A 24836-nucleotide genomic window follows, 5' to 3' on the forward strand; every position below is an offset into this window, starting at 1 on the left:
TTTAGTAACAGCCCACTGACTTTTCCTTTGGGGGACCAGCTCTCCCAGCTTTATGTTCATGTGGGATCACACCCCAAATCCAGCTCCATGGAGCCCGTGACTCTTTCCGCCCGTGTGGTTTTGCTAGAAGATTCTCGGAGCCTCTTTGCCACTCAGGGAAGAGCCTGCCGGGGAAGTACGGCCGCCCAGGGGAACATCACTTGGTCACCTGGATCCAGCCACGCCGGGAGGAGCCATCACCTAAAGTTTCTGAAGCCTTTTTTTGGGGGGGGCTTCAGCCAGTCTGAGTTGGGTTTTATTCCTTTGTAAGTGAAAAGGTCCTGCAAAGACCCACAGATTCAGAAGCCGCAGGAGTGGCCACGAAGTAATGACACCCTACCCAGTTCAAAATGTAAACGTGGTTTTATTTAATGCCTTTTCTCCATCACAAAGTACCGCCTCCTCCCCAGGGCCCCCTCTTCCTAGAAAAACAAGATGGCAGCATAAGGCACGTGCACTGTCCACATGACGTCAGGTTAGGTCCTTAAACACAAAAATAAGCAACAGTCTTCCCACAGCCCCCAGTCGCCTCCCTCACCAATTGCTGGAAGAGGATTGTCCCCCAAAGCACACCTGGAGTGGAGTGCGTACATCGGAACCCCAGGCCGCTCCACATGCCCGTTTCAAAACCAAACCAGACCAACACTAAGGAAACCAACCAACCACACGGGAATGAGAACATAACAGCGGGGGAATGAGATTCGTCCATAAATTAAGAAGAAGAAGAAGACCCGAGCCTGTCCCGCCTCGTCCCAGCCCTCCCCCAGATCAGCAAACGCCTCGCTTTTGTTCTGTGAGACTCGTAGGAACGTCTGGACTCCCGGTCAGCCCTTTTCCCCAAAGTCAAACGCCCCAAAGCCACCGCTGGGGACTCTGCGTCTCCGGACCCGCGTCTGGACGGAAAGAACAGCTTCAGGGACGGTCCCGGGCCGACGCCTCCTCCGGGCGGCAGGGCCCCTGCCCCGGGCCCAGCGTCTGGCGGGAGGCGAGGCCTGGGCGGGGTGCTCCTGGGAGGCAGGTGTGACCGCGGGTTCTGCTATAAATACTCCAGCTCCAGGGCGTGCCTCAGCGCCTCCAGGTCGGCGTGGCAGGATATCCGCCAGAAAGGCATGTTGTGCTGCAACACAGAACACCAGCCCACGGTTAGGCCCTGCTCCGTGCCCCGCAGCCCCCGGGCCCGCACCCGGAGTCAGAGCCCTATGCCAGGGCGACGCGAGGCAGCAGGGCCAGTGGGCATCTTCCAAACCGGGAGGCACGTGACGTTGTCGGCAAACCGGTACCCACCCGTCAGGCCACACGGGTTTCATCCCCTCTGGCCTGTTCTCACCAGGTCATCCTGCGCGGCCTCACCCTCCACCGAGACCGCCTGGCGTTAACCACGCAGCGAGGAAGCGGCTGATTTAAAACGTGTTCTCAATCCTGCTGCTTCCAGAAGTCTCAGCGAGGGGCCAGCCCCGCCCGGACGCCTGTTCCTCTGCTCGAACAGCGCTGGGGCAGGAGGGGAGTTTGTTTTCTTTGTCACGTTTGTTTTTCTCTTTTCCTTTTCCTTACAGCAGGTGATGCTCACTCTGTGTTACTGCCACGGGATCAAGTGTCCTTTCTTTTAATTTTTATATATTGATTTTATTTTTTAAAAAAATGTGTTTTTATTGATTTCAGGGAGAGGAAGAGAGAGGGAGAGAGAACCATCCCTTGGCTGCCTCGGGCATGCCCCGAATTGGGGATTGAGCAAAAAACCCGGGCATGTGCCCTGACCGGGAATCGAACCAGGGTCCTCGTGGCTCATGGGTCGATGCTCAACTACTGAGCTACACCAGCCGGGCTTATTTGTTAATTTATACAGAGAGACAGAGAGAGAGCTCAAGAGAGAGAGTCACTGTTGTTCCACTCATCTGTGCATTCACTGGTTGATTCTCAATGTGTCCTGACGAGGGATTGAACCTGCAACCTTGGCATATTGGGACGACTGAGCTACCTGGCCAGGGCAGGATCAATTTTTGAAATTTAATTTATTTTTAACTAAGTAATTAAATTTTGTTGTTGTTGTTGTTAATCTTCACCTGAGGATATTTTCCCACTGATTTCTAAAGAGAGTGGAAGGGAGGGGAGAGACAGAGCGAGAGAAACATCGATGTGAGAGACATGACTGATTGCCTCCCACATGCGTTCGATCCCCAACCAGGGCTGGGGATTGAGCCTGCAACCGAGGTATGTGACCTTGACTGGCATTGAACCCAAGACCCTTCAGTCCTCGGGCCAGTGCTCCATCCACGGAACCAAACTGGCTAGGGCAGTTTTCCCTTTTTAAATAGAAGTGAGCTGACTGGAAGGAACACATTAAGTAGATGATAGTGTAGGTCAGTGATTTTTCAACCGCTGTGCCGCAAGAATTTTTAAAGCATGCAATACATGACTATTCAGGCAGGGGCACTGACCTCTTTTCCCTTAGATTGTCAAAGAAAAAAAAAAATGACAACATCCAACACAACAACAGCTGTCCAGTGTTAATGAATCAAAATTACACCTATTTTTTTTTTTTTTTGGTCAAATCAACAACAAAGTATTTTTTTTGGTGTGCTGCAGAATTTTAATAATTAGTTTACGTGTGCCATGAGATGAAGAAGGTTGAAAATCGCTGGTATAGGTAGCATGCAGATAGAACAAAAGTGGTGGCTGGTCTGTGAAGTGGGGTGCTAACGCTGAAATCACTCATGTGAGCAAGATGTGTGTGAACTATTTCCACAGCCTGAGGGTTAGGAGCCGTGTCCTGGCCAAAGCTCGGCTCTACCGCCACCTGCTGGGTGACCTTAAGCAAGTCACTCCGCTGTTGGTAAGATGTAAGCTATTTGCTGAGTCCCATCACCGTGGCTAGTCACAGTGCACGTATACTAAGTGTTCTATAAACATTAGCTGCTATCATGATTATGTGTACGTACGTCATGTCTATTTCTACAAGGACATGTTGTATAAGTAGGACAGTCAGGAAGTATGCAGGACAAGCAGTATATGTATGTGAAGGGATGAATTTGGGGGAGGTCTTCAGCAGTTTAAACAATAAGTACGATGTCCAATGTTTTGACACACCATGTTTTAAATAATAGTTTTTAAAATCTACTGTTACTGAGCCAGACACTGTGCTAGGTGCTTTATTATCTTGCTGAGTCACCAGAACAAACAAAAAACACTCAAAAACATCTTTTTCCAGTGAGGGAGGAGAAAGACGAGACTTTATGTAACTAAAGTTACGTTAGTGGCAAGCTAGCGAAAACTAGGATTGCAATCGTAGTCGTAATGCAACGCATTACTCCATCTAACCCGGTCAGGACCCTCTGAGAGAGGCATATGTCTATCTTATTTCACAGACGAGGCAACTGAGGCACAGAGAGGTCATGTCTGGCTCCAGAGCAGAAAGCTGACTGCATTTTTGTCACTGGAAAATGTAACCACTGGCTAAAGTGGTTGCCTGCCCAAAAGCCATCCTTCCTACCCTTTGCTTCCAGAACCCCGAATCTGGCAGCGCCGTGCCCAGATGCAGGCGAGGAGCTGTGATAATCAAAGCGAGCAATGCAACCCCGTTCCTGTTTGCCAGGGATTTGTCCGGCGTCTCCCTGACTTGTGACCTGTTGAAGCCAACAGGGAAGTTGGCTGGGGCGTCTGGGAAAGGTTTGCCTCCGTGATGCCAGAGAAGCACCTGAGGCGAACTCCTACCTCCTTACTTTCCCTTCCTATTGGGATGCTGTCGTGTTAGTGTGTGATGCCCGGAGCTGTGGCAGCCGTTTTGAGGTCACGAAACCACAAACCAGAGAAGACAAGGCCAAAGTTAGAGCAAAACGATGGGAAGGGAGGCTTGTGCCCCCCTGAATCATCCCAGGGCACAGCTACTTCTAACCTGGTTAGGCAAGCAAGTGCTTCCGTCATCACTGCCCGGTTCCTGCCCCCCCCCCCCCCCTCCGATCCCGAGCCTCCTCAGGAGAGTCACTGGCCTTCCATCGCTGACTCAGTCGCCAGAGGGTGCTTGCTGAGCCCGTGGGGGCCTGGAGTTGTTGTGCGAATCCTGCTGCCCCGAGGTTCATGCCCACGGGGTAGAAACACAGTTGCCCTTTCAGGTCCCGAGAACATCAAACCCTTTCCTGCCTCTGAGGCCGCGGCCTCGGTACTCGGCCAGCGCTTCACAGCACCGCTCATCCCCAGTTTCCCGGCTACGGCGGGCAGGGTCATCGTCACCCAGAGAGATCCGTGTCCCGGTCCCTAGCACCTGGGCATGTGCGACCTCACGTGGCAAAGGGGTTCTGTGCACCTGGTTACGTGAAGGGTCTGAGGTGGGGAGAGGACTCGAGGGGAGGGGCTTTGTCCACCACTGTGTCTCCAAGGGGCCTCGGGATAGGGGCGACCACCTGTGGGGGTCACTTCGGAGTCTCGGGTAGTAAGTCCACAGACGAGACATAAACACGGTCATTTTATGTCCTGGTAAGTGCTCTGAAGGAAAGAGAATGGAGGGCAGAACGCAGCTGAAGGGAGGGTGTCTACCTTTGCTGGCCGGGTCGGGGGAGGCCTCTGTGGAGGGGTGACATTTAAGCAGGTCCCAGAGGGTGAGAAGGAGGAACCGGGCAAACGCGTGGGGTGGCAGATGAGGCAGAAGGTCGAAAGTGCAAAGCCACGAGGAGGCGGGGAGAGCTGGATGTCAGGCTCGCTGCGACATCGCATGGCTCCGGGCACATATAGGTGCGCAGGCAATATTCGTGGGAGGAAGGGAAAGTGTGGATCGGCTACAGCGCTCGGACAGGTTCAAGCCTCGGACTAATGAGAGGGCACAGTCCTTTCATGACAACGTCACGTGCGAGTCCCAGCTTGGAGGGCCAAGCCCTCCCAGCACAATTATAGCCAGAGGCTATGGTTGTAAGCTTGAACCTAAGGTCCGAACACGTGGCCCCACGTGTCTGAGCGACGTGGGCTTGATAGGGTTCAGGTGCCTGTAACTGAGTGGATTGGAACGTTGTTAACATCTTGACCGCGCCCTTACTTTGCCTCGTGGAATCCGGCTATAAAATAGACTTGGCTTGCGGGCGCTGTCGCTGTCTCTCCATCAGAGAAGCAGCGTCCCACCAAGACCCAGCTTTCATTCTCTTGTCTGTCTTTTCTAAATCCTTCACTGTCCCCCCTCAGGTTCACCCTTGGCCATGCTGGCGCAGCACAGGAAGGAGGAAGGAGGGAAGGTGAGTTCGTCAAGCAAAGTCAGCAACAAACACCTCTCTCTCTCTCTCTCTCTCTCTCTCTCTCTCTCTCTCTCTCTCTCTCTTTTACAGATGGTGGGCTGCTAGCTGGTCAGAACCAGCCTTGGACATTTAGCCCATTCTCTTGCTCCAGGGAAGCAGAATCCTATCCATCATGGGCAGATGCCATCTCTAATGGCTTCCAGTGGCCCAGCTCCCCACCTCTCCTCGCCCCGCCCACCCTTCCTCCCTCTGCAAGGGTGGCTTCTGGTCGCCACTCCTGTCCCCCTTAAAGACGGTCATTCACTTTTCCGGGAGGGTCTGAGCAAAGGAGGGAGGGAATGCTTCGGTCGCCTCCATCCCGGGCCTGATGGGTCCAGAGCGCGGGCGGATTTACCACGTGTGGAGAGGTGGAGACAAATGACCCGCTAAGAGGGAGATATTAACAACACGGTCCGCCGGAACAAAGCCCTCTGTCCTGTCGCCATATTTCACACAGCTCAGGTGTCAGGCGGCCGGGGCTAATGCCTCCCCCACATCAGGCCAGGAGAGCCGCTGGCACCCAGCGCTCCTCACTAATGGGAAGTCTTCCGACAGTGGGGAGGGTTTTAGGGGAGTCGGTGTGTGGGGGTGAGCCCTAGTCTTCTTTGGTGGACTCCATCTCATCTGACAAGCTCAGGGGTGTAGTCTGACAGTGTTTGAAACTCCTGAGTCTGTCTCCTTCCTGCCAGGTGCTTGGAGCAAAACGCACATCAGTTTGCCTGTACCAGCTGTGAGAGCTTAAGTAAATGAATTAACCCCTCTGAGTCTCAAATCTGTCTCCTGCAAAACGAAGTGGAATAATACCCGCTTTGCAGGGAGGTTTTAAGGATTAAATAAAGTGATAATGGCAGTAATAAAGAGTTGTAGTTAAGGGCATGAGTGTAAATAATTCTCCCGTTATTTCTCTAATAGAATCATTAGATACTGATGTTTTGGGCAGTTATCTGGTATACTATCATTAGTATTTCATTTCAGGATAATAAAGGGGTCATTTAAAAATATCTGTGCAGAAACAAGGAGGCATCGATCGGACTATCGGGCCTCAGAGGGAGGATAGGGGAGGTTGGGGGGAGGGGGGAGAGATCAACCAAAGGACTTGTGTGCATGCATATGAGCCTATCCAACGGTTAAGTTCAACAGGGGGTTGGGGCATCCGTGGGGAGGGGTGTGGGATGGGAATGGGGGGATGAGGACAAATATGTGACACCTTAATCAATAAAGAAATAAAAAAAATAAAAAATAAAAAATAAAAATAAAAATATCTGTGCCCTCTCCCAGTGGTCGGCAAACTCATTAGTCAACAGAGCCAAATATCAACAGTACAACGATTGAAATTTCTTTTGAGAGCCGAATTTTTAAAACTTAATCTTCTTCTAACGACTCTTCTTCAAAATAGACTCGTCCAGGCCGTGGTATTTTGTGGAAGAGCCACACTCAAGGGGCCAAAGAGCCGCATGTGGCTCGCGAACCACAGTTTGCCGACCATGGCCCTATGCGATTGGGCATTTGGCAGTGACTGGTCTAAGAATGTCCCTGACATTCTCCAGGTGAGAACGAGAGGGCGAGCTCAGGGCCACAGGCCGAAGCTGCTGTCCAACCCAACTTGGATAGAAGCAAAGCTCAATGCTCAGTGTCCCGGCTCAGGGCGGAGCTTTCCACTCCATCTGCACTGGGAGGGGGAGAGGGGCTCTCGACGCCCCCTCACCCTGGCAGTGGGCTGCGGGCAGTCTCACCATGCAGACCTGGCACGGGACCCGGCACGGCGCTTCTGGAATTCCAGTAACTCAGAGACAATTCCCGTGACTCAGGCCACCACTTTGGCCGTATCCTTGTGTATCGCCTCTATTACTGTCATTTATTTAATACCTTTCCCTCTAATCCAATTCATCTTTAAAAGTGAAAGCTCTTCCTCTTAAAGCAAGTGCTCAGAGTAAAAGCTGAGGTCCTCCCAAGGGCCCCTCCCCTCCCCGCCACCGCTCCCCACGTGCCTGGGCCGCCTCTGAGGCCATGCTGGCTCCCTGCAGGGGGCTCCAGCCTGCAGGCCTCTGAACGGCTTGGTTCCTCTCAGAATGCCCTCCCTCCGATATCCACTTGGCTCACTCCTCTTCCTCCTCCCGTCTTCAATCAGATGTCACCTCGCAGGGAGGCCTGCCTTGGCCCGAGTTATACTTGCAACCTGCCCCACCCCGAGAGTCCCCTCTGTTCCCACTCTGCTTTATCTCCCCCCAAAGCTCTGCTCACTGCCTGACACGCAGTGACACTTCAGTGCTTATTGTCCCAGCCTGTGAGCTGAGGGAGGGGTGAGAGCCCTGTCTGTCCTGCTCACTGCGGGATCCCCAACAACAGTGGCCGGCACACAGTAGGTACTCAGCCAATGGAGCTTACACTGCAGCTGGAGGATTTGTGATTAAGCCACTGATTACGTAGATAATCCTTTCATGACAAGTGGGGACAATGTCCTGAAGAAAGAATAAGGACCGTGGGGGTGGGGAAGGGGGTCACCGGCAGGACTGATGTAGCTGGAAGGGCAGAGGGGGAGCCGGTCTGAGAACTCTTCAAGCAGGAAGTACTGCTGGGCTGAGACCTGCAGGAGGAGTGAGGGAGCGGGGAGGGGTGGAGGGGAGGAGGAGGGAAGGAGCCTTCCAGGTGGAGGGAGCAGTGTATGCCCAGGTTCCAAGCTCTCCTCTCCCGAGCCCCTCTCCCACACGCTCGGGGCCCTCCCTCTCCGTATGGTTCATCCTCCGGGACCCTAAACATGGCTGCATTTCCTTGGAATTTGTTGCCGGGGGAAGAGGGAGGAAACCGGCCCGAATGAAGCTCTGTGACATTAACAATCCACTTCCCAGGCCTCTGGGAGGGCCTGCAGGTCCCCGGGACCCAGGCCTTTGGCAGCTGTTGCTTTTCCAAGAGCAGAGCTGCGGCTACCAGGACCCCGGCCCCTCTCCTCCCGGGCCTGAGATCACATGCGGGACTTTCTTTCTCATTAGCCTAATGCTGTCTTTATTAACTGGGAAGGGTTCCTGGAACATACGATCAGTGAGTATTCCATGAAACACACACGTGCCCCAGCCCCACCAGCCTGCCCTGACAGCGTCTCCTGCTCGGAGCAGTTGTCTCAGAAACAATCCAGGGCTACCAGGGCGGCGGCCCCAGGCGCGGAGGGGGATTTGCAGAAGGAAATTACTCAGGATGCTTCTGCGATGTGCAAATGGGAACGACCTGGCAGCAAAGAGCGGGAGGGGGCCCGGCCAGCGGCAGGTGTGCACAGAGCCCTGGGAACACGACATGGCTCCGGAGAGGAGCAAAAGCTGCTGTGGGATGGAAGAAGTACCTTTTTCGCTCCCTGCTCCTCTTCGACCCCGTCCCCGATCACGATGTAGACGGCTTTCCTGCCGAACCTCTGCATTATCCGCTCGAAGCAGCTCTCCTTCCCTGCACGCACGGAAGAAGGAGAGGGGGGAGAGAAGCTCGTGAGGCACAGAGCGTGGTGAGGGAGGCGCACTGGCTGAGCCCTCGCTGGGTGCACTGTCCTCCTAAGGGTCAAGTGTTCATCCTCTCACCCTCCAGCAACTGAGGCTCACACTGGTGCCATCCCCATGTGACCGATGACAACCAGAGGCGCAGAGAGGTTAAGGGGCCTGCCCAGGGGGACACAGCAGAGGAGGCAGCACAGGGTTTGCAGCGGGCTCCGGAGTCTATGCAGCTGTCTGGGGTGGGAGTGACGGACCCATTTTCCAGAGGTGGTCCCGAGGCTCGAGGGGTGAGGCGATTTTCCCAGGGTGCCCAGGACCACCTGTGATGACCGCCTCCCCTCTTCACCTTCTTCCCAGTGTCTGGGCAGCAGCGTAAGTCCAGACACGACGGGTTCACGTCTCAGTCCATCCTGATTGCGTCAGCAAGTTTGGTAACCATAACAACAACAACACAGCACTAATAATAACGAGGGACTGCTGCGCTCTGACTTCACTACATACCAGGCTCTCTGCTAAGTGCTTCACCTACATCAGGCCTGCTCAGCCTCAGCCTGCGGCCGTTTGGGCCGGACACGTCTGTGCTGTGGGGCATCCTGTGCACTGTGGGCCGGCAGCATCCCTGGTCTGTCCCCCTGTCGCTGCCAGTAGCAACTCTTGCAGTTATGAAAATGAAAACTATCCCCCGATGTTCTCAGCTGTCCTCTGGGAGGCACCTTGCCCCCACGGTTGGGAACCACTGACTTACATTAACTCACTCACTGAACTAACACAGCAATCCTGGTGAAATTGGAATCAACATAATCCCCCATTTTAGAGATAAAGAAACTGAGGCTCAAGGTTGGTTAGGTGCCTTGAAGATGAGTGGGATAGTAGGAGGAGGAATGAGAGTAATCACACAATAGCTCCTATTTTTGAGCACCTGTGCTCTGCTGGGAACTGCTCAATGTTTTCCACGCACTATTCATCATGTGCTTAGAGGCACGTGAGCATCCATTTTACAGATGGGCAAGCTGAGGCAGAGAGAGGTGAAGTCCTCTGCCTTAGGCCAAGCGCAGGGCCAGGATTTGAACCCAGGCTGCCTGCCTCCAGTGTGTGAGCTCTGAACTCCTCTGCGAACACTGCTCTCAAGGGAATCAACTCTGTTGCAGACCATTCCTCCCTGGGGGCCTGTTTCCTCCTCTGTGGGAGCAGGGCTGGGTCAAAGCAGGGGTCCTAACTGTCATCTGAGTTAACAGAATTATACCCACTGCAGTGCCTCCCACTAGAGGAGGTGGACCTGTTTCCCACCCCACTGATGCTGGGTTGGCCATGTGACTTGCTTGGACCAATGACGTGTTAGGGACCTGCCCTGAGAAAAGGGCGTGGGTGGTCTGTCTTGGGCCGCAGGTTCCACAATGAGGAGCTATGCGGAGCAGACCGGAACCTGGAGCCAGGCCCAGCAGAACCACAGCTGACTCACCAGCCCCGGAGTGAGAAATGAAAACTGGCTGCTGTCAGCCACCGAGGGTCGGGATGTTCGTTATGCAGCATTATCAGAGCAGAATCTGACTTGAAAAACATATTATGATTTTTAGGTTAAAACAGGGAGCTGGTGGCCAGACTCCTGTCCTATCTCAACGCTGGCGGTTGCAGTGCTTTGATCCTCAGGCTCCCCAAGTGGAAAACAAGTCGCTCTGCCACTTCTCTGACGCATTCGGCTCCTCTGACACAGGGGTCCCTGCAGAATCTCTCACAGCCACTTGGCGCCTGACTTCCTATGATTTCAACATCTAAAGGCACTTCTACGTGATGCTCACATCTAGAATTTTAGTAAAGGCAAAAGTTGCTCTAAGAAAATGCTTCCAAAGTACTACAAATTGGCTTTTTATCTCAAAACAACAACAACAAACAAACACCAAGGGTAAACATTTCTAATGAAAAACATCTTAACTAGTTTTGTTATTTATTTATGTATTTTATTTTTCCATCACCATTTATCCCCTCCCTGCCCTCTCCCACCTCCACCCCCACTGGTTTATTTTTGAATTATTTATACTGGATTTAGTTTTTGTGTGATATAAGAATAAAAAATCCCAGTTCCCCCAGACATAAAAAAAACCCCCACGCAAACCAGTATTACTTGCCCTGATACTGTTAATTTTTAGTCACTAAATTTTCTTATTGCATAAAAGCTTTGAGCCTAAGGCTTGTTCTCTTTGTCAGTAAGGGAGATTACCAGGCGTTAGAGAGGTGTTAAAGCCGGTGAGCACTAAATGGAGACTCTCTCCTGAAAAGAGAATTAAAAACTTTTCTATGTGGTTCAAGGTTAAATTCAAGGTTATCTGATGATTGTATCACCTAAATTAATCCCCTTATGTACCATGCTGTGGTGGGAACGGTTTTCCTCTTTTTCCTTAGTAATAGAATTCCATGAGTTCTACCTGTGCTCACAGTCACTTAGCTGTGGACTACATTTCCCAGCCTCCCTTGCAACCAGTTGCAGCCACGGGACTAACATCAGCAGAAGTAACTTGCACTCCTTCTGAATCTTGGCTTTAAAATATTGGATGGGCTTTACACCTTCCTCTTTTCCACCTCTGCATACACTGGCAGGTCGACGTGGCAGGACCCTGATTTGACCACATACGTGAGGATAAAAACTGTAAGGGAGGGTGGAAAATAAAAGGGGGAGAACCTGGGTGAGCGTAAGGAGAGGGTCACCCGCCAACCTGGATCACGCCCCTCTGGTCAGTGGGCCTGGGAGGGAGAATCAGCTTGGGCTCCGATGTAAGCCTTTTATTTGGGGTGTTTGTGAGAGCCGGTGTGCAGGTATCCTAACTGTGGAAAACTCTGTTCCTAACCGAATTCTGGTTGTAAGGGTTGTTTTGGGGATCTGAGCCCTGCCCTTGGACAAGTTCTGGAACATCACTAGTGCTGTCTTCCTTGAACTTCCCACGCCTGGGGCGGAACGCTAACCCCGCCCTGCGTTGCCTGAGGCTGGGGTCCCCTTACCGGTCTTGGTTGCACTGTAGATATTCTCGATAGGGAACACGGAGCCCAGTCCGTACAGCAGGACTTTGGCCAGGGCGGGGATCAGCTGAGTGGTGGTGACCAGCACGTTGACACAGTTGGGCCTGAGGACAGGGGAGACGGCAGTCAGAACTCCAAGGGACCACAAGGCCAGGCCCTCAGCAGTCACGGCAGCTACCTGCTCAGCCGCGGCACAAGGTTTCCCCGGGGAACTCGGCTTTATCAGATGTCTGGAAGTGCCAGTGAGGATCTGGAGAGTCCTATTCCCCCGAGTGTGGACGTGGGAGGAAGGAAAACGAGGGCTCCCACTTACCGGGAATGGATGAGGTTCAGTGCCTTCAGGGAGTGGGTCAGCCAGAGGTCGGTCAGAGCTTCCAGCTCAGCTCTGAGCTGCAGCCAGGTCTCTCTTTTGGGAGCGCCTATCAAGCCTATGGACACAGGGAAGAAAGATGTGGCGGCTGTCATTTTAGGAAGGCCTGGGAGGGCTGAGGACTAGGGAAGGGGCGTCTAGCTACCTTGAGGTTTCAAATCAGATGACCCCCAAAGTCAGCTTCACTCCAGTAATCTTAATCTTATGTTGGATTGCCTGATTGATCCATTCATCCATCCATCCAACAAAAATTCAGAAGTGCCTTCTGCATGGTCAATATTGTGACAGGCACAGAACATACTGGGATAAACAAAGTATCCCAACTATAGAGCTTACACTGTTACAATGGAGACAAAAGTTGATAATAATAAAAAAAAAGACTAACATTTATTGAGTGCCTACTGTGTGCAGGGCCCTGTGCTTTTAACATGACATTTCATTTTATTGTTACATGGGCCCTAAAGGCAGACACTTTTTATTTTTTACCTTGAGATATAACATTAGGTTAGCCAGTTACAGAAACAGGCTTTGTGGGGCTTTCTGACTGGCTCACCATCGAGAGGAAATAATGGAGACAAGGCAGCTGACCCCCGGAGCCCACTTCACCGTGTTTCTAAACCTGACTGTCCTCTCTCGGCCATCAGTGTCCTTAAGAGAATGTGCAGACGCAACAGCCCATGGCCCTGCCCCACTGCCCTGATGTCCTTCCATTCCAGCCGAGTGGCCTCCTCATTGGTCCCTGAAACACCAAATATGTTCCTGCCTCAGGACCTTTACACGCCTCATGTCCTACCCTGAACCACTCTTCTTATCTTTTTAATCCTCACCTGAGGACATGCTGAGAGAGAGAGAGAGAGAGAGAGAGAGGTGATACGGGGGATGGAACTTAGTTTTTAGCTTTTAGTGCACTGGATGATGCTCAACCAACTGAGCCACGCCGGCTGGGCCCACTCTTCTTACTTACCTTGCCTTTTTGCCTTGCTACATCCTTCACGCTCATCATAAATGTCATTAATTCTGGAAGGCCTATTCTGGTCAGTTCCTTCTACTTTATGCTCTCCCAACACACTGTACCTCTTCTCACAGCTGTAATTTAAAGTGTATCTGTGTGATCATGTGTGTGGTGTCGGCCTCGGCCACTGGATGGTTGCCTCTATGAGGGAGGAACCAAGTCGGTCCTGTTCACGCCACAGAACCAGCCCCGCAGCTGGGGCTAACGTGGCTGGTGATGAATCCGTATGTGTTGAAGCAAGAATGACCCACTGGGACAGAGTGCTGCCTGGTGCCTATGCTCTTTAGACAACATCATCTCCACGCAGAAGACCCTCCCCGTGGCCTACAAGGCCCTGCGCCATCTGGGCACTGGCCTCTCTCCTCCCACCCCTTACCGCATGCCCCTCGCGGCAGCCACACTGGCTTCTTTTTTTTCCTGAAAAGCACCAAGTTCTTCTGTCCTTGGGGCTTCTCGTTTGCTATTTGTGGTAGACCTGGCTAGCTGCCTTCTACTAGCCATTTCTCTCTTTAATAATTGACACAAGAACGCTATAACAATCTCATTAGTAACGAGAACCATGATTTTAGAGCTAGGTACCTGGCTGCCACGCTAGAAGGCTACATTCCTCAGTCTCCACTGCAGCCTGAGCAGGCTAGTTCTGTGATGCAGAGTCAGCTCGGAGGTGGGGGAGGAGGCTGCACCGGGGAGCGGGGAGGGGGCTGCCCACTGGCATCCTGCCAGCTCTGAGCTCCCGGCCTGTTGACACGACGAGTAATTTCCCCTCAGTTTATGGGAAAGCAAAGCAGCCTGACAGAAACCCTGGGTATTTCCTGGGGCTTAACCTGGATGGGGAGCAGATGGCCTCCGCTGGCTGACGCCATCCCTGTCTCCCCACCCAAGCTCCCTTCCTCCCCTCTTTCTCCTTGTAGGGCTGGGTGAGCGAGCAGGGAGCAGGGCTGACCCTGAAGCTCCCTGCTTCACTCCTGCAGTCGATGGATAGACAGGTGTGAGAGGCCTTGAATGTGGGTGAGGTGGTGGAGCCGCTGGCCCGAGCTGTGTGATGCGGGGCAGGTTACTTAACCTCTCTGATCTCAGTTTCCACCCTCACACAACATTGATGATAAAACCACTTAACTTACAGGGATGTTGTGAAGAGCAAATAAACTATTAGACAAAAAGCCCTCAAAACAAAGTCTGGCATAGAGTAAGTGCTCAAACATTAGTTATTCCCAGGACTGCATTCGTCTGCAGCCACAGGCGAGAGCTGATCGTCCCTCTGGGAAAGTGGAAGACCCAGGAGATCCCGAAAAACTCCCAAGCAAAACTGGAAGGAACGAGTGACAAATGCTACCATTTGTTATTCAGTGCCTGCTATGTACCAGTCACGGAGACAGGCCTTTTGTCTGCGTTAACAACAAACCTCTCCATCACCCAGGAAGCAGGATTATTTTTAGCCCCATTTCGTAGACTTAGAAACCGAGGCTCAGGGAGACTGACATAGAAGGTGCCAGCACTGGGACTGGAAGTGGATTCTACCTGGTTTGAGACCCTCCAGGGGTGGAGGAGGGGGCCTCGGAGCTTTGGGGCCAAGGGCATGTGGTAGACACTCCTAGCTTTCCCTTTGTGGGCTTGTCCCTTCAAATGCCGCCGGGGGTATCATCTCGTTAAGATCCACGGACTTAGAGGGTAGTGAGCTAGGGCCTGGGGACTGTGAGCCTACCCTGCCCCCAGCCCCTCCCAGACTGCTCGTTCAGTGCCATAAAGCACCGCTCTCCTGCTCCAAGCCGGCAGCTTTCACGTCTGCCGCACATTAGCATCACCAGGGGGCCGCCTGTATCCCGATGCCGGGGCTGCGGGCAGACCGAGGAAATCAGATGGGACGTCCCTCAGGTGGTGCCAATAGGAGCCAAGTTCGAGAACCCGTGGCTTCCAGTGCTTCTTTGACTTGTTGCCACAGGTTACCCGGCGTCCTGAGATCGAACCAGCACCCCGGTTGGCCCATGGACCACAGCCTGAGCAGCGAGGGCTGAAACCCCAAACTGGAGTGAGCGTCAGAATCACCTGGAGGTGCCCGCCCCGGAGCTTCAGGCTCCGCAGGTCTGTGCGGGGCCAGGGAACCTGCGTTTCTAGCCCCTCCAGGCGATGCCCACGCTGCTGGCCGAGGACATCGGAGGAGCAGTGGTTGTGGGGGAGGCGTGGGGTGGGGTTCTGTAATGTTGGGCCACATGCGTCCTCTACTCCTCAGCCTCCTCCCCGCACCGTGACGGTGGGGACACACCAGCCCTCCTCCAGGGCAGCACGAGGACGGCACCGAGTGAGCGGATACCGCAACCCGCTCAGAGCAGCGCCGGGCATGGAGCCCGCGAGGCCAGTGACGAGGCCATCCTCGGTGCCCCTCCCTCGGTGGGGGGTGGCCCACGCACCGCCGGGCCCGGGACCAGGGTGGGCGCCCTCCCTCGCCCACTCACCGCCGACGTCGTTCCGGTAGGTGTTGTACATCTCCTTGACCCGCCGGTAGCGGAAGGCCAGCTTCCTCATCCAGTCCACGCCGCCGTGGACGCCGGAGCCCAGGCACAGGTTGGCTCCCGGGGCCGAACTGTGGAAGCCATCGGCGGAGAAGTTGTACGTGCTGGGGAGGGAGAGGGGGCAGGAGGGGGAAGAGGCAGTGTTAATGGGGGAGGGGGCCCTGGGAACCGTGGGTGGGGCTCAGGGGCCCACAGCCCCCCGAGTGTGCGTCTGGGAGCAGCAGGACCACGGGGTTCTCAGCTTCCCGAAGAATCGGGGCGCCCTTTGCTCTTGCCTAATCAGCGTCCGTGTTCCTTTCTTTGGGTCGGAAATAACATGTCTCTTTTCTTTTGGGGGGGACTAGCCCTGTCCCTGTGTGCAGAGGCCACACTAGGGAAAGCCCCTCTTTCTCCTTTTAGAATTTCTGGATGAAAGAGAATTTAAAAAAAAAAAAAAAAGGTTGGATTTGGTTCATCCTGACAAAAGAGTCCATAAGAAAACCGGTTCCCACTACTGTGATCCCCGAATCTGCCCTGCTCCCCCTCCCTTCTAAGGCCAGCCTGCTGCCCCTGCTCCCCATTCTGTGAGCACCTCCGTATCTTGCCACAGAAGTTCCCTGTTTTAATCTGTGTACTTGTTGCCAGAGGCGGAGTGGATTGCTGGTGCTTGGCAGGTAGAACCCCGCCCCGCATGTGGCTGCTGGGGCGCAGTCAGAGCTGCCCACAGAATTAGCCAGAGTGGCCGCTGGGAGCCAGGGGGACAGTGGGGAGGTTCCCACCCACGGCAGCCACAGCGTGAGCGTGGGAACCCCCGCTCTCCAGGGCGCACGGCCTTCCTTCCCCACCAGCAGCTTTGGGGGTAAATCACGGGGAGCGCGCTTGCTTTAAGGTCGCGGGGAAAACCCGAGTGTGTGTAGCAGGGGGTGTAGCCCAGAACCTTCGAGGACACACGTGAGCGTCCCTTTAGAGAGAAGAAGGTGGGAAGGAAACAGTCACTCTGGTACAGGGCCGCCTGCCGCAGGGTGTGGGTGCGGGTGCGGCTGATGATTTTCGCTTTGCACTACTTGCTCTTTCTGCATTTTCTGCAAGTTCAGGAGTGAAAAAGACAATTCACCTTTTGAAAAGATGCAATGCAAGGACAATGAAACAACACTTGGAAATTGTATCTTAAGTACTTCCTGTTTAGCACCACTGCTACGTGGAGATAAAAAGAAACTTGAGCCCGGCCAGCATGGCTCAGTGGTTGAGCATCAGCCTCTGAACCAGGAGGTCACAGCTGGATTCCCGGTTGCAGGCTCGATCCCCAGCGTGGGGTGTGCAGGAGGCAGCCGATCCACGATTCTCTCTCATCATTGATGTTTCTCTCTTCCTCCCTTCCTCTCTGAAATCAATAATAAAAAAAAACATAACGGAATTTGAAAAGTGTGACATGGGAACCAGAATGCGGCGTGATGTGACACGTGGCCATCACCCACGAAGCCTGGGCTCAGCCTTACTCTGGGCACAGGCCAGGCCTCCAGGCCTGGATGTAAAACTTCTTAAATCATCTTTACCTTCTTGTCCATTTACAGACAAGAATACTCACATATGCACACAGATCCACATAAGCATGTACGCACCGCTCCCTGCTGTTCACAGACATCGTGTGAGGGTGCACAAAATCGGAAGCAAGAGAGTCACAAGGTCAGAAAGCGGTTAGTCCGAGGTGGGGGTGCTACGGCGATTTTAGCCTCTTCTCTGCTCTTTACGGAAGGACTCAAATTCAGAGAGACCTGCTCTAACCACTCGTCTGCACAGACACTTCCTCTTCCCGTGAAAGGGATGACAGACAGGCTGCTTCTTTGTCCCTCCCGGCTCCCGCCGGGGGTGCTGGTGACCAGGGGCTGAAGATAAATGAAATGCACTCAACGGGTCAAGGGAGCAGACAGCATCTCCCCCCCGGGCAGGGCCCTTTATCAAGGACTGGCTGTGCGCCGGGCACTTTTCCAGCACCTTCTTAACCCGCCAGGAAGGGGCTCCAGGCCTTCGTCCCACTGCAGCCCCTGGTTCCCGAGCCCACACTTCAGTCACCACGTGGTCCTTCCTCTCTAGTGTGAAGGCTGCCATCGGGCTAATTCCTTTTTTACTTCCTGTCCATCTCATTTCCAGTTTCTGTTTAAGAGTTTGTGGAAGAATGGCTTCAGACCACACGTGGTTGCTCCTGCCCACTCAGTGGCCTGAGCGGTGGGGGCTGCAGGCCAGTCCTCGGGGAACCGGGTGGGCACGGAGGGCACCTGCACCTGCAGACCCGCTGCCACCTGGGGTTGGGCAGCAGTGAACCCGGGAGCTGCAGCTGTCCGTCCACCTTAAATCCCGCCTCCTCGCCAGTCTCCTCGGGATCTCGGCCGAGTAGAGGGCAGGCAGGACCTCCCGTGGGTGCTCACGCAGACGGTGCCACGCGTGTGCCGCACTTCCCGGGCCAGCACCCACCTCAGACCCACCCTGTGAGCTTGTCCACCTGGCGCAGAGGGGAGGTGGCACGCGGAGCTGTGGTAGGCAGGCCCTGGATCAGCACCCACGGGAGGTCTCGGCTGCTGGAAGGCTGTCTGACCTGGTGAGTGCAGGTGCCAGGAGCGAAGCTGCCAGCCACAGAAGTGGCCGTGGTGGCAGCAGTAAACTTCAGCACAGCCTGCTGGAGGCTATGACCCTGGCGGGCTTTCGGGGGCAGCCAGGCATGAGCTGCGCCCACCGAAGCTGCTCGCAGGCTCTCTTCAGATGAATGACGGTGCTGCCGTCCTTCCTGCTGCAGGCGGACTGTTCCATTTGGGAGTCAAGGCTGGTGCCACCCCACTGGCTCCTGCTGCAAGGACCCTGAGGACCGCCCCCTTCCTTGGCGGGACATGAGAGGCTCCGGACACTGTGAACGTTTTCCTTTAAGTTCCCACAGAAACCCAGAACGAAGCCGCGTGGCTGTCTCCGGGTGGTGCACAAAGGCGAGGTGATTTACTCTTGAAAGAGAACACTGGGAACTCGTCGGACACCCTGGGGAGCTGCCTGGATGTTCTGCCAAGAGGTGGAGGGCAGGGCAGGGTGTCCATGAATCCTGCTGCCCCTACTCCAGCTGCGTGAGGTTGGGCAGGGAACCTAATCTCTCTGTGCCCCCCGCTCCCCACTGTAAAACGGGGCTGATGAGAAGGTGAAGATGCAATGAGTGAATCCAGGTAAAACATCCGGAACAGGTTTTACATGACGTCAAGTAAGGACGTTACCAAGGTTGGTTTTTATTGCTAATCGAAGAAAAACAACAAAAGACAACAAGGGGTGTTCGATGCTTGGGGTCTAGCACATAATAGGCACTCAATCAACATCTCTTGAATGAGGAAGTGGGAAATTCGGGTCCTAGGGAGAAAAACACCCTGGGGTCATGAGGAACCGGACAGCTCAGCATGAGACAGGGTGCAGAGGAGCAGTGCTCTAAATTCCAAGCCAGCTACGGGGAAACTTAAAAAAAACGGAACTATCGTTGCTCATAGCAATGACTTCACGGAAAGGGCACAGGTACCCTGGGCCTAGGGCTTACTTACTCCATCAATTGAGATGCCCGGGTTGGCATGGGAGCCTTGCTCCTTGCCAGTCCTGATGGCGAGGGGTTTTCTGAATGGCTAGTTAAAACAAAGCAGCCGCCTCCCCTAACCCCCCCTTCAGCTCCCCCCCGGCCCCATCACTTCTAATTGTGCTGGGCTTGGAGCAGACTTGCAGGGCTCAGTCACAGAACCTCTGGTGTCTTTTTCTGGAGTAGCTGGAAGACACACACCTAGGAAGCAAACACTAAGTGAAGTTACGACAGGCCCCATAAGCGAAACATAATTTGGCCTAATAATATTTTTGATGGGCCTGGAGGCGTCGAATTGTGATAATTTTGGATAAGCACAGGTTAACTATGGCTCGTTTTTATAAAGTTTCTCTAGGGGCAGGTTTGGAACATTCTAGCTACATTCTTCTGAAAGCTGTCTCATTTTGAGCGGCTGGGCACCTGATTTCTGCAATCCATGTCTTAGGAGTGTTTTTCTCTAGGAACCAGATAGACATACCACTTATTCACTCAAGAAATATTTTTCTCTCTTACCGACTGTATTAACTTTCATATTAAACTAGAGGCCCGGTGCACGAAATTCGTTCACTAGGGAGGGGGGGCGTCCCTCAGCCCGGCCTGCACCCTCTCGCAGTCCAGGACCCCTTGCTCCTTACCGCCCGCCTGCTCGCTGCTCCTTATCACTGCCACGGAGGCAGGAGAAGCTCCTGCCGCTGCCGCTGCGTTTGTCAGCTGTGAGCCTGGCTTCTGGTTGAGCGGTGCTCCCCCTGTGGGAGCGCACTGACCACCAGGGGGCAGCTCCTGTGTTGAGCGTCTGCCCCCTGGTGGTCAGTGTGCATCATAGTGACTGGTCGATTGGTCGTTCTGGTCATTCTGCCATTTGGTAGCTGGGCTTTTATTATATAGGATAATATATGTATACTAAAGAATGCAATCAAACTTTAGAAGAATATATACCAGTGATGGCGAACCTATGACACGCGTGTCAGCACTGACACGCGTAGCCATTTCTGATGACACGCGGCCCTCAGCGGCCGCATGCTGCTCCTGAGGATGAAACATTTGCGAAATAATGTTTTTTTTCCTCAAAGTGACACACTACCCGAGTTATGCTCAGTTTTTTGGCGAAGTTTGACACACCAAGCTCAAAAGGTTGCCCATCACTGATATATACCAAACTCTCTTTTTAAAAAATATTTTTAAATTTATTTCAGAGAGCAAGGGAGAGCGAGAGCGAGATAGAAACATCAATGATGAGAGAGAATCATTGATTAGCTGTCTCCTGCAAGCTCCCTACTGGAGATCGAGCCCACAACTCAGGCATATGCCCTGACCAGGAATTGAACCAGGACTTGTAGGTCTGCAGGCCGAAGCTCTATCCAAACTGGCTAGGACTATACCAAACTCTTAATGGTGGTGATTCTGGGAGGCAAGGTCGGGAGTGGTTGAACAACAACAAAAAATGTTTTTATTTATTTATTTTTGAGAGAGAGGGGAAGGGAGAGGGAGAGGAGAGAGGGAGAGAGAGAAAGAGAGAAATCAACAAGAGAGAGAACCACCGATGGACTGCCTCTTGCACACCCCCTACTGGCATGTGCCCAGACCCAGAACCAGATCTCTAGGTGCATGGAACAACGCTCAACCAACTGAGCCACACTGGCCACAGCTGAATTTTTTATAATGTGCATGTACTACTTCAGCAAACAGGCAACAGAGAGAGGAACATAAGTAGGCTCACAGAGAATTTGTGGAAGTCTCAGCCTCAATGACTTGAGGGGATGTGGAGGAGGCTGCAGGTGGGGGTGTGGATTCTGAGCGCAGAGAAACACAAGTCCCAGTTCTGGCTGGAAGCAGGCGTGTCTTGTTCTGATAACCAGCCCGCCCCGCCTCTCCACTTCCTGGTGAGAGGCCAGTGCGATGACCAATCCAAAGGGGCATACTTGACTCCCCTCCACCCATTCCTACCTTAAATCTTGGCCATTGTCATCGGATGAGACATCATCGACGTGGATCTGGTCACAATCCTATGGGGAATTTGGCAAGAAGAGGAAAAGGGGGAGAAATGTGACTGGTTAGACGCCACCTTTAAGAATTGGTTTCATAAAGGAGGGGTAGGATGAGCACTGGACTGGGAGGCAGAGCCCTGTATTCTAGTCTGAGCTTTGCCACTAAAGGTCGATGACTTTGGGCAAAGTATCATTCCTCTTTCACCGCTGGTTTCCTTATAAACAATGGGTTGGCTATAAGGATGTAATTTATCATGCAAACCAAGGTAGTTTTGCAAGTAACAGGGGCTGCTATTGATATCACATTGGGAGGACGGGCACCCAATGGGACCACTCTGACCGTCCGCTCCCAGGGACACCAGGGCATATGGTGGAAACCTCTGCTTCGTTCCAGGTGTTTCCTCTGCTTGGAATTCTCTCCCACCTTCACCTACTTAGTGAACCTTGTATTCTTCTGGCATTAGCTTCTGGATGTACCCCCTCCCCAAGTCCCCTTCTGCGTCCCATGACCTGTGATCATGGCCTATTGAGCACTTACTATGGGCCAGGCACTATCCCAAGGGCTTGCCATTCAATAGACTCCAATGACATGCTGCTTGTGACCACCCACAGGTCTCTCAGGTCCCTTGGGGAAGCACCTTATCAAATGTGGCTTAAGACCACAGGGAGGGGAATGATGAAGGTGGGCACATAACCCAGACTCAACCAATCCAAGGGACCTGCCATCCCTCTGGTCAAAGTGATTGCTTCAGGGAGAGCATGTGGTCTAAGCTGGATCAATGGGAACGAGCCATGGGACTCTGGCGGGGACTTCTGGAAGAGCGGTGCTCTCTGGGAGCTGGAGGGAGGGGTCCCATTGTTTGGTCTCCTGGATCCAGCCATAACTGAAACCAAGCCACCCGGGCCATGGTCGGCTGAACAAAGGTCCCCCAAAGATGTCCACGTTCTAATCCCTGAAAACTTATATGGCAAAAGGGACCTGGCAGATGTGATTAAGTTAAGGATGTGAGGTGGGGAGATTATCTGGATTCTCCAGGTGGCCCCAAACGTAATCACAAGGTCCTGTAAATATGAGTCGGAGGGATATTTGATGACAGAGAGGATAAGGAGATTGGAGTGGTGCCCTTTGAAGATGGAGGAAGAGGCCAGAAGCCAAGAAATACAAGAAGAAGCCGAAAAGGCAAAGGACAGATTTCCCCTCAGAGCTCCAGGAGAAACCCCCCAGCTGACACCTGCAGCCCAGTGAGACTCATGTTGGCCTGCTGGCTTCCAGAACTGTAAGAGAATACACTGGTGTTGTTTTAAGCCACTAAGTGTGCGGTAATTTGTTACAGCAGCCACAGGAAACTGATACCTTTTCAGTTTAAGCTAGAGGGGTTGGATTTCTGTCACTTTGCAACCAGGAGTTAAGAGCGATGCTACGCACCCCACAGAAGCCACATGCAGTACACACCAATCCTGTCAACTCCACCTCCATCGGAGAGTACATCTGGATATGCAGATGCGGCAAAACCTGTGAGCCTGCGGTGCCAGCCCGTTAGAGCTCAGGCTCCAGAGTCTTACCGCCTGGGCTTGGGTCCTGGATCCAACCACGTCCCAGCTGTGTGACCTCGAGCAACCAGAGGTCGGGCTGGTACATGGAGATACTGATGGAACCTTTTTCACAGGGTTGATGGGAGGAAAAGGGAGATGCCTGGCACGCAGTAGGTGATACGTAAATGTGAGTTCTTATTACTGTAAAGAACACGGTGGGCAGTGAATGGCGATCCCAGTTGTGAGACTCTTTGGAGAGTGCTGGAAAAAACTGGGGGACAGCGAGGGACCCCTCTGGAGCCAGCAGATAACTGGCCTACACCTAAAGCCTCTTCTGCTCATTATTTTATATTTCCTTTCTTCCCATGTACAGGACTCTAACTCATGTTTGGTGGTCTCAGGTATAATTTATGACCCCCTCCCCAAAGTAGCTGAGTTCTATGGTGCACCCCAAAGTAAAAAAAATAATCTCACTGTCATGTTAATATTGTAGCAATTAGCCACATGTGGTTATCTATAGTTATATATAAATTAATTAAAATTAAATAAACTTCATAATTCAGTTCCTTAATTCAATTTTTCTTTCTTTTATTTTTCCCCCCCTTAATCCGATTTCAAGTGCTCAATAGCCCCACGGAGCTGGTGGCTACCATCGGGGATGGTGCATGTATTCCCATCATCACAGAAAATCCTATTGGGATATTGAGGGATGAAAGAACTAGGCTGACAACTTATCTTCTATGCTGGTAAATTCAATTAGGGAAGAGCTGACGAGCTGGCCGGGAGTCATAGCTTATTTAGCCACAGTGCACTTAACGTTTGTTTTTGGAAACCATACCCAGGTGTAAACCCAGGGAGTCTCCGTGTCTCTGTCTCTGTCTCAGGTTTTCAGCTACTTTGAGAATTTACAAGCCCTGGCAATGTAGGGCTTGCATTCCTATATCCCGGCAATCGATGGCTGGGACATCCAGTTCCCCCGTGTCTCCTGGGCTTTCTTCATTTTACATCGCCTGGTCGCTTGGCCTCTGAGGGCATCCGCGGTTGAGACATCTGATCCACAGCCATCTGACAGATGGAAGGGTCTTAGGACCAGTGCTCCTGGCATATTAATGAAAACTGTATTTAAAAGCCAACGCAGACTTGACAGACAGAGCACAGAGAAAATGAAATGAATAGCAGATTACCCCCAGCCCTTTGCTTTGCCTGAAATTGGAAAAACACCTCCCTATGCCCTCCAGTCCTTCGCTCAAGCTCAAAAGCTGCTCTGGGGGTCACAGGCTCCCGCCCCCCTGGGCAGGGCTCCCTGTTCTTTCCCTGATGTCAGGGGAAAGGTATGTGGGAGGCTCTGGTTTTCCCATTTGCAAGGGGATTGTTGGGGGCGCTAAAGTGTGACAACAGTAGCGATCACATTTCGGACTTGGTAAAATACCATGACGCTCAGCGAGACACTACCTCATACTCCACCAGCTGACCTGGATTGAGTTACCTGCAATGGGGGAGGGGGACAAGGCGAGGACATAAGGACGGTGCTGAGCTCTTGGGGAAGCGGGTCCTATGCCTCTCAACCTTGCTAATGGCTTCCCCGGGTCAAAGTGTGATTATCCTGGGGGGTCTGAGCCGAACCAGCTGGCAAAGACAGAAGAAAGGATCCAGGGGGACAGGGGTGAGGCACCGTGCAATCCTGGCCTCAAAGAATTCACGCTTTCTGACTCAGAGAGGCACCCGCCAAGCGCCTGTGCACGGATGCCCATCATCCCAGTGGGAAACTGGAAAACCCCGAAGTTCCCGCGATTGGACCACAGCTAAATGAAATATGGTCCATCCAGTCAGGGGAGTCCTATCCAGCAGTTTAGAAGAACGGGGTGGGTTTTCATGTTAGCACATGGAATTATTTCCATGACACCCTATCGTGTGAGAAAAGCAGGCTGGAGACTGTAACAGCCATGGAACAGGACCTACCGCAGAGGGTGTCGTAAGGGTTCAATGAACCACACAGGTAAAGCAGTTTGGAAAGTGCTCTCCCACAGACAATGCCACGTACACACTTGGAAAAATCATTGCTGTTATCACCTTTCTGCATTCCAC

The 24836-nt window shown here is 53.0% G+C and overlaps 1 protein-coding gene across 2 annotated transcripts in view; it reads right to left on the bottom strand.

The window, feature by feature from the left end:
* Positions 1-383: 383 nt before the first annotated feature.
* Positions 384-24836, bottom strand: part of EYA2 (EYA transcriptional coactivator and phosphatase 2) — a 229514-nt gene continuing 205061 nt past the window's right edge. The window contains exons 11-16 of one of the 2 annotated variants that reach the window (XM_054724364.1): positions 21178-21236; positions 15606-15766; positions 12087-12201; positions 11756-11877; positions 8623-8723; positions 1013-1156 (exon numbers count right to left, since the gene is read on the bottom strand). In XM_054724364.1, coding sequence (XP_054580339.1) covers positions 1076-1156; positions 8623-8723; positions 11756-11877; positions 12087-12201; positions 15606-15766; positions 21178-21236 — 639 coding nt within the window. In that variant the 3' untranslated portion in view covers positions 1013-1075. Of the gene's footprint in view, positions 1157-8622; positions 8724-11755; positions 11878-12086; positions 12202-15605; positions 15767-21177; positions 21237-24836 lie in introns of both variants that reach the window. The other variant, XM_054724363.1, reaches the window with a different exon arrangement.

Source organism: Eptesicus fuscus, chromosome 12, assembly GCF_027574615.1.
Source record: "Eptesicus fuscus isolate TK198812 chromosome 12, DD_ASM_mEF_20220401, whole genome shotgun sequence".
NCBI lineage: Eukaryota > Metazoa > Chordata > Mammalia > Chiroptera > Vespertilionidae > Eptesicus > Eptesicus fuscus.